Source organism: Papio anubis, chromosome 7 (assembly GCF_008728515.1).
Source record: "Papio anubis isolate 15944 chromosome 7, Panubis1.0, whole genome shotgun sequence".
NCBI classification, from domain to species: domain Eukaryota; kingdom Metazoa; phylum Chordata; class Mammalia; order Primates; family Cercopithecidae; genus Papio; species Papio anubis.
This window is the reverse complement of record NC_044982.1, coordinates 42,122,994-42,132,513: the sequence shown is the minus strand read 5'-3', so window position 1 is coordinate 42,132,513 and position 9,520 is coordinate 42,122,994. Positions and strand designations below refer to the sequence as shown.

General features: G+C 42.6%; 1 protein-coding gene across 1 annotated transcript; it reads left to right on the top strand.

The window, feature by feature from the left end:
* The first annotated feature begins 3,566 nt into the window (after positions 1-3,566).
* On the top strand, positions 3,567-8,890 carry AKAP5 (A-kinase anchoring protein 5). The gene is made up of 2 exons (XM_031668064.1): positions 3,567-3,734; positions 6,269-8,890. The coding sequence occupies exon 2, from the start codon at positions 6,531-6,533 to the stop codon at positions 7,812-7,814; it is 1,284 nt and encodes a 427-aa protein (XP_031523924.1). The 5' UTR covers positions 3,567-3,734; positions 6,269-6,530; the 3' UTR covers positions 7,815-8,890.
* Positions 8,891-9,520: the final 630 nt, after the last annotated feature.

The following is a 9,520-nucleotide window of genomic DNA, read 5'->3' as shown; positions in this document are numbered from 1 at the left end:
ATCACTTGAGCCCAGGAGTTCAAGACTAACCTGGACAAGTCAGACCCCATCTCTACAAAAAACAAAACCCCAAAATTCAGCTGAGTGTGTGGTGCACGCTTGTAGTCCTAGCTGCTTGGGAGACTGATGTGAGAGGTTTGCTTGAGCCCGGGAGTTGGAGGCCACAGTGAGCTATGACTGAGCCATTGCACTCCAGCCTGCACAACAAAGGAAGACCCTCTGTCAAAATAAAAAAGAACTATAGAAGCACTCGTGCTTGGGGTAACTATTAGCATGTGCTGGCAGAGAAGGTCTAGTGCCTTTACCTTGGTGCTAAGAGTCCCTCCAGAGAGTGGCTTCCCCGTGCCCTTTCTCTTCTCTGGGCTGCTAATGCCTTCCTTCCCCATATTAGTAATATTACTGATAAACAAATTGTGCATTCTGTGATCTCACTTCAGAGACTGTTTCTGTGCATTGAAGATGTACATACAGTCTTAATTCAAAAGAGATAACATTCATGTGCTGCCACATTAAACAGATTGCAACAGTATTACTACTGAGTTTGTGTTGACTCTGTGCAACCCTCATGGTGCCCAGGAACACATGAAACCACCAGAGACTTGGAGCCTCAGGTTCATTCAATGGCGTCCCAGGGAACGGGGTTGAAGGGCTTACTCCCAGAAGGCCTCTGAAATGTAAGAGCTATTAACAAGGAGTTGTAAGTCATTTTTGGTAGCTATAGGCCCAGGCAGTGGGTAGGTAGAGATCAAGATGGGAGAAATGGTAAGATCAGTAGAGTATTGTTCAGATAAATATGTAAGCTGTTTTATTGGCACACTGTATCTGGTGATATTAACATGATAAGCTATAGTCTGGATACCAATTTCTCATCAGATTGGAGAAATATATTTATAGCCTATTTCCTGTTATATAATGAAAAGCTACTAATGGGGTAGTAGACAATGATATGGGTAATAGCTTAAACAGCCTTCGTTGTCACTTACCTGAATTCAGGAATGACAGGTTTCTTTCATGCATGAGGTACTGGATACATTAAACACACACACACACAGATATAGCATTGAGTTCTAGTCATATCCTAAAGAAAAACCATGGTGCGCTATGTTATAGTACTATACTATGTGTGAGTGGCTCTGTGTTGGTGGAGGTCAGGGATGACTTGTTTGTAATATACCTTAAGGAAGTCTGTCTGAATTTGCCCTTTAAATACTAAATAAATTTACCTCTTACCTCAAACTGCCTTTCAGTTCCCTTTTACTAATTTTGTTTAAAAGAAAGGCAAGTGAAGGCCGGGCGTGGTGGCTCACACTTGTAATCTTAGCACTTCAGGAGATCAAGGCAGGAGAATTGCTTGAGCTCAGGAGTTCAAGACCAGCCTGAGCAACATAGGGAGACCCCCATCTCTACAAAGAAAAAAAAGAAGAACCTGGGCATGTGGTCGCATACCTGTGGTCCCAGCTGCATGGGAGGCTGAGGTGGGAGGATTGCTCGAGTCAGGGATTGTACCACTGCACTCCAGCCTGGGCAACAGAGCAAGACCCTGTCTCAAATAAAAATAAAAATATGACAGCTATTCTACCCTGTCTTCACTTAAATAAGCTCATCTTATTTTTTGCCTGAAACTCTTGCAAACTCCCAGGACTGCTAGTTTTGAGATACCTTGGATCTCAATAAAGAATAGTTCTCAATTGCTTATGAGTATAATGTATTTCTTTTGGCTTAAAGTTCAACACTGGCAACAAGTAGGGCTAGCAACCCATAGAGAGATACGAAGACCATTTCCATAGGCGTGTTTGCTGAGTGAAGAAGGCTGACTGAATTTTTTTTTTTTTTCTTTTGAGACAAGGTCTTACTTTGTTGCCCAGGCTGGCGTGCAGTGGTACAATAGTGGCTTACAGCAGCCTTGACCTTCTGGGCCCAAGTGATCCTCCCATCTCAGCCTCCTGAGCTCCTGAGTAACTGGGACCATAGATGCACCACCATGCCCAGCTAATTTTAAAAATTTTTTTGTCTCCCTTTGTTGCCAAGGCTGGTCTCAAACTCTTGGACTCAAGCCATCCTCCTGCCTTGGCTTCCCAAAGTGCCGGGATTACAGGTGTGAGCCACTGCACCCGGCCCTGAATTCTTAATTACAACTAAACTAGATGCTTGTGGATTTTCCTGTTTTACAACTCTTGCCTCTTTTATCTGTAAATTTAAGATCTTGACAGTTTATATTTGGCTTTGCTTTTGTGTCCCAAGAGTTCTTTCCGTGATAAGCCTATGTGGAAACTACGGAACCTTACAAATATAAAACATTTCCAGAAAAACATACAAAAATGGACACCTGACATTTATACTCCCTAAGATCGTGATCCTCTTGAAGAAGGGAGATGAACGCGGCTGCTTTTCAGTAGTTCTTCACTCCACCTTACCAGGTTCTTCATCTGGATGCTATGCTGTGAGGGCCTGAGGAGGAGGCTAGGATTGTGATGGATCCTACTGGATTTTACAGCTGGAGCTCCCAGGAATGCCCTCATAGGGAATGTCCTGAAGGGAATCATGGGTAACTTGTAAGCTACCTCAACTTATTTTTGGAACTATGTAAGATATAAGATGGATGGAGCTGGGTTGCTGTGCCTTTCTCGCCTTGTCCGCATAGAGATGCAGCTGCTCCTGCAGGCCAAAGTTCTGCACGAATCACCTCCACCTGCTTCCCACTGGGAGACAAAGGTCTGAGAGCCTGTTTAGCGATGAACCATGATGATCTTTTTTTTTTTTTTTTTTTTTTTTTTTGGGAGACGGAGTCTCGCTCTGTCGCCCAGGCTGGAGTGCAGTGGCCGGATCTCAGCTCACTGCAAGCTCCGCCTCCCGGGTTTACGCCATTCTCCTGCCTCAGCCTCCCGAGTAGCTGGGACTACAGGCGCCCACCACCGCGCCCGGCTACTTTTTTTTGTATTTTTTAGTAGAGACGGGGTTTCACCGTGTTAGCCAGGATGGTCTCAATCTCCTGACTTCGTGATCCGCCCGTCTCGGCCTCCCAAAGTGCTGGGATTACAGCCTTGAGCCACCGCGCCCGGCCTACGATGATCTTATACTCAAGTCACTCCTGAGAAAGTCGGGTTTCTTTCTGTTTCCATTTCTATATGTAATTTTCGCTTCAAACAAAAATGACCTCGCTATTCTATACATAGTTTTGAATCCTGCTTTTAAAATGCGATGTCTGCCTTGTCTTTAAATATTCTGAGGGGGAGAAGAGGACATGTGTAACAGGACTGTCTATAATTTGAAACCGGACCTCACCATTTAGCGTCTCAGAAACGCGGGGTTCATTGCCCTGGCCGCTCCCCGCCTTCCCTCCGCCCCCCAACCCCGCCCCGAGCCTTCGGCTGGCTCTCGCGGTCCCCGCCTCGGCGCTAATGTAGTCTGGCGGCGGAGATTGGCGCCCGGGCGGAGCACGGTGGCCTTCCCCGCGGCAGACAGGCTGCTGCTGCAGGTGGGTCCCGGCGTCCGTGCCGCCCCCCGCCTCCCGCGGTCGCCCCGCCCCTGCCCGCCCGCTCGGCTCTGCTCCGCTCGCATTGGAGCTGCGGGCTGTCTGTCCCCGCGCGGTGGGGAGGGGGCGCACCCGGCGGCGGGCTCTGCAGAGGGCGCCTTGCTCCGGATGCGACCGCGGCTCCCTGGAGGCCTGGGCGCCGGGCCCCGCGAGCGCGCCGCCACCTTGGGAGCAGTGTTGGCCAAGGACCCCGACGCCCTATGTGAGTAAAGGCAGGGCGGGGAGCCTACTGGAGAGGAGGGTCGGGGGCAGTGTCCGGTCAGCGGACCGCGGAGTGGGCAAGAGGCGCCCACTGGACATGGGGGATGTGAGCCCCCTGAGGTGCTGGGAATAAGAACGCGGGAGGTCGCTTGTCCGCAGGAATCTGCGGCCAGGACGACCCTCATCAGGTCTGCCCACCTATCACCTTCGCGTTACAGCTTGTCTTAGAAGCATGGGTTGCCGGTGGCTTTTTTCCTTCTTTATCCCTCTTTGCGAAATGTGATTCTGGGTTTCTGGCCATTACATTATAATTCTGCAGACAGCTTGAAGCTGGGTTATCTGTTCCACGCCCCCGGCATTTTCCTTTTTGAGTACTTTATCCTGCGCTCTGTCTCCTGCCATAAGGGGCGTCAAGCCAGAATTCGAGATTCCTTCCTCCAGGAGGAAGCTTCGTGGTCCATATCTGGTGCTGGGAAAGATGCATTGCTTTCCTCGGGTAGTGGATGTTCTTTGCTGCTCAAGGGAAAAAGGAAAGGGAGTGTTTTCTGTGACATGAGACTTGAAATTCTATCAGGAAATGAGCACAGGGACTTTAAGATTTCCTGAGGCGATAAAGCTACCCTTGCTGGTTAAGAGCGAATCCTTTGCAGTCTGACATTCTGCAAAGTTTTAATGTCTACAGACTGCATTATTTTCCCCCTTCAGTTAAGTTTCTGTTTGGGCATTCGTTTTATTTCTAGTGTGTGAGACACATTCAAGTGAGCTTCTCAAACCATTGTCTTTGCGCAATCCACGTTAGTTTTAAATGATACACTCCTGAACATCTCATTTCAATATTTCTATTATGTGGTAATACAGCCTCTGCTTAACAAAAGTGCTCAGGTGTTGAAAACTCACAAGAGGTGAGAAGATTTAAACAGAGTTATCAGCTGAGGTTCTAGTGCTCACTGAAACATAAATGTGAGGAGAAACACTGTCAAATGTTCATATTTTAGTTCCATCATTGTTCTAGAATGACTTTATCTTTCTGTTAGAGGCATACAATATGAAACACCCAACCTAAGAGAATATTTACTTAGATCATAAACTGATTTTCAGGGTTCCAGTTCTTTCTACAGTTCATAAAATTATGGGTTACCCAAATGAAACTTCAGTGAAGGATTTACATAAAAACAATATAAAGAATGAGTCCCTTTGCTTATTTTAGGGCATCCACCCACTAAAATTCATAGGATCTTTGTTAGATAATCACTTCCCATTTCCATTCTTTGGTGCCATCGTACCATTCTGAGGATTAAATTTTCAATACACCTTTGTATTATCTAACAGTTTGCCAATTGCATAGTTTATCAACCTATTTTTGGCTGTTAAATTAGTTCCTGAACCAAAAAAACAAAATATAAAGAATTTCAAAAGCTTGGTTTTCAAATAACAAGAACTCAGACTACTCTTGGTTCAATTATGAGTTGATAAGTGCCTTATGATTAAATGACCATTAATCAATTTTTAAATTTTTTTACTAATGAATATACTGCAGATTAGTATCCCCAAACAATCCATTTTCTGATGAAACTCTTAAAGCCCAGTTTCAGAACATAAGCTTTAAGCAACAAGCAATCTTGTGTTTAATCTGAGCTCTGTTACAGCTCTGCCCTAATCTCAGCCAAATTGCTTCATCTGTAGATGGTGATACCACCATCTTTGTAATATCGTGGTGAGGATTACAGATGTATGTAAAAGTGTGTGCACCGCCTAATACCCAAGAATTGCTCAATAAATGTCAGTTATTGTTACTCTTACTGACCTCCAACTATGTGCAGATTATGGTGGAAACATGTGATACAGCAAATACAGTACCTAAATGAAAATGTCAAAATTATACAACTAATTTAAGAGTGGGAAATGACAGTAATGCTAAATTTTCCTAAGAATATGTATGAAAAGTAGCACTTCCTTGATGGAACATACATTTTTAGAACAGAAACCTTATGTTATAATGGAAAAACTAGAGAGTCAAAGTCTCTAGTTCTAACTCTGGCTATGACCTTATCTAGCTGCATGGCTTTTAACAAGACAATTGCTCCCCTCTGGAGTTCAGTTTTGTCATCTGGCTGGATTTGAGTAATCTCAAATAATCTCTAAAGTCCTTTACAGCTTTCAAATTATTTATTGAGTGTGATAAAAAATACATTAGCTTGTTTTTCATCCTGCACTTCATTTTTTGTTCTTCCTGTTGTTTGCTTAATTTGCACTTTAGAGCCATAAGCAATTCACACAGACAACACAACTAAAGAACTAATAATATCAGACTTGCAGGGTAATCCAAAATGAAGTTTCAACAAAGAGGATAAAACAATAGAATCACATTGAACTCTTTAACAGGGCCAAAGTAAACCCCAACGTTTATTCTCCAGTCATTTCATTATTATATGGAAAATATGCCTGGTAGAATCTTATACATTCAGCTGAAATAGTCTCCATAGAAAATAATAGGCTCATAGTGAAATAAAATACCACTTTCTTTTCTCTCATCAGGTTGATCTTTAAATAAAGCAAAAATTTATTCAAGAAAGGGCTTTCATCAAGAAATTAACGAGAGAAATTACAAGCAATAGAGAAACTGGCATTTCTATACTAGAGAAACCACCTAAAACAACTGTATGCAGTAAGATGAAAGGTATGAATATGCCTGGATGAAATTTTACCTAGTGTGACATTTTTGCCCATCTTTTTGTCACAAAAGGCTGCTAAGGAAGAGAGAATATAGTTTTCTAGAGAGTAAGAGTACAGTGTAAAAATGGAAACCACAGTTTCAGAAATTCATGTAGAAAACAAGGATGAGAAGAGATCAGCAGAAGGTAGTCCTGGGGCTGAAAGACAGAAGGAAAAGGCATCCATGCTTTGCTTCAAGAGAAGAAAGAAAGCAGCTAAAGCACTGAAGCCCAAAGTTGGCTCTGAAGCTGCTGATGTGGCAAGGAAGTGTCCCCAAGAAGCAGGAGCTTCTGATCAGCCAGAGCCCCCACGGGGGGCCTGGGCCTCACTCAAACGTCTTGTAACACGCAGGAAAAGGTCAGAGTCTTCAAAGCAGCAAAAGTCATTGGAGGCTGAAGTGCAACCTGCAGTAAACGCTGAGGATGCTGATCTTTCTAAGAAAAAGGCAAAATCTAGACTTAAGATTCCCTGCATAAAATTCCCAAGAGGGCCAAAAAGGAGTAATCATTCCAAAATTATAGAAGACTCAGACTGCAGCATCAAAGTCCAGGAAGAAGCTGAAATTTTGGATATACAAACACAGACCTCATTGAATGATCAGGCAACAAAGGCTAAGTCAACCCAGGATCTAAGTGAAGGCATCTCACGGAAAGATGGTGATAAAGTCTGTGAATCAAATGTAAGCAATAGCATAACTTCTGGAGAGAAAGTGATTTCAGTAGAACTTGGATTAGATGATGGGCATTCTGCTATTCAAACGGGAACTCTAATCCTTGAAGAAATTGAAACGGTCAAGGAAAAACAAGATGTTCAACCCCAGCAAGCAGGCCCACTTGAAACTTCAGAAACAGACCATCAGCAAACAGTACTTTCTGATGTTCCACCTTTACCTGCAATCCCAGCTCAACAAATTATGGAAGAAGCCAGTAACAATATCCTAAAAAGTGCACCAAATGGGAAAGACTATGAAAGTAGAGAGATTGTGGCTGAAGAAACTAAGCCAAAAGATACTGAATTGAGCCAAGAATCAGATTTTAAAGAAAATGGGATCACTGAAGAGAAGTCCAAATTAGAAGAAAGCAAACGAATAGAACCAATTGCTATTATTATTACAGACACTGAAATCAGTGAATTTGATGTTAAGAAATCAAAAAATGTCCCTAAGCAATTCTTAATTTCAACTGAAAATGAGCAAGTAGGGGTTTTTGCTAATGATAATGGTTTTGAGGATAGAACTTCAGAACAATATGAAACACTCTTAATTGAAACAGCCTCTTCTCTTGTCAAGAATGCTATTCAGTTGTCAGTAGAACAGCTGGTTAATGAAATGGCCTCTGATGATAATAAAATAAACAATCTTCTACAGTGACTTACTCTCCAGAGTCATGGCAGGAAAAACAAGCTTAATGAAGAATTCTTTTATACATTTGTGGCATTTCTTACTCAGTAACAAATGAGAGATTTATCATCTCTAGAACTTAAAAGGTACAATTCCAGCGCAGAAGTGCTAAAGATTAAGTCAAGTTTATAAAACTCTACCACTGAAATGCAGTCACTTCTGGATTGGAGGAAGTCAGCACAGATTGCAGTATAAAGTGACATAACATACAGGGAGTTGCTAAAACGGCATATGGAGATTGGAGTGCTTTGGGGGAGGAAGATGTATTTATTGAGCACTTATGGTATGCCATAAGCTTTTTAATGACCTCTGATATAACAAAGTCTGGTTTCCTTTTGATAATTCAGCTGTGTATAGGCTAACATCACATTGAGTTTTTAAAAACTTATTTTTACAGTGCACATATATGTTGTTTAAAATGGTGAATAAGGTGAGCTACTTTTGTGAATGTGATTTGTAATTGTTACATTCCTAAGCAGTAGGCTTAACTCAAAAAATACATTGCATTTTCCCAATTTCAGCAGATAGTGTGCAGAATACGCATATTGAAATTAAACGTGAGTGGTTTTCTAGTCTTAAGTCCCTTATAAGAGCTATTTGGACGGGTGTGGTGGCTCACACCTATAATCCCAGCACTTTGGAGGCCAAGGAGGGTGGATCAGCTAAGATCAGGAGTTTGAGACCAGCCTGGCCAATGTGGTGAAACCCCGTCTCTACTGAAAATACAAAAATTAGCTGGGCGTGGTGGCGTGCGCCGGTAATCCCAGCTACTTGGGAGGCTGAGGCAGGAGAATTGCTTGAACCCGAAAGGTGGAGGTTGCAATGAGCCAAAATTGCACCACTGCACTCCAGTCTGGGCACCAGAGCAAGACTCCATCTCAAAAAAGAAAAAAAAAAAAAAAAGGAGAACCATTCACAAATCCTTCAATCAGGCAAACTGTTACTAAGTGCAAAAGTGTAGAAACAAGGAGTGGGTTTTTCCCTCTCTTCTTTCTGCCTCAACAGATCTGTATATATCCATTTCTGCATGGATTTATCTGTGAAAAGTTAAAAAACGAAACAGCAAAAACAAAACAAGGGGAATATTATTCTTCATCCAGGAGAAGGGAAAATTCCCAATTAAATTATCATAGGTAATATAGGATTCATCTTGCAGAATTACTTCTTTAAGGGCCATATTCATCAACCTCTCTCCAAAGAGGCGAGAGTAGATTCAAAGCCAGGCTGGTAGTAATGGTCCTGGAAAATCCTAATAATCTAGTGCAAATATTATTTATTTTTGGCCAAAAATGAGCCATGAATGTGGGTGAATAGAAAGTGAAAAGTTAAAGCACATTATAATTTAAATGTCAATATTACTTCCTGTCTGTGTGTTGAGAGAAACCAGTAAAAACCATTTTACATGGATATTGAAAATTAACTTTTTCATCACTATTTTCCTTTCTTTTCTTTTTTTGAGACAGCGTCTTGCTGTCACCCAGGCTGGAGTGCAGTGGCGCGATCTCGGCTCACTGCAAGCTCCACCTTCTGGGTTCATGACATTCTCCTGCCTCAGCCTCCCAAGTAGCTGGGACTACAGGCGCCTACTACCACGCTAGGCTAATTTTTTGTATTTTTTTTTTTTTTTTTTTTTGAGACAGAGTCTCTCTCTGTCGCCCAGGCTGCAGTGCAGTGGC

Bases quoted from the DNA above. Each gene is read 5' to 3' on its own strand.
- AKAP5 (XM_031668064.1), top strand. From the start codon at position 6,531: ATGGAAACCACAGTTTCAGAAATTCATGTAGAAAACAAGGATGAGAAG.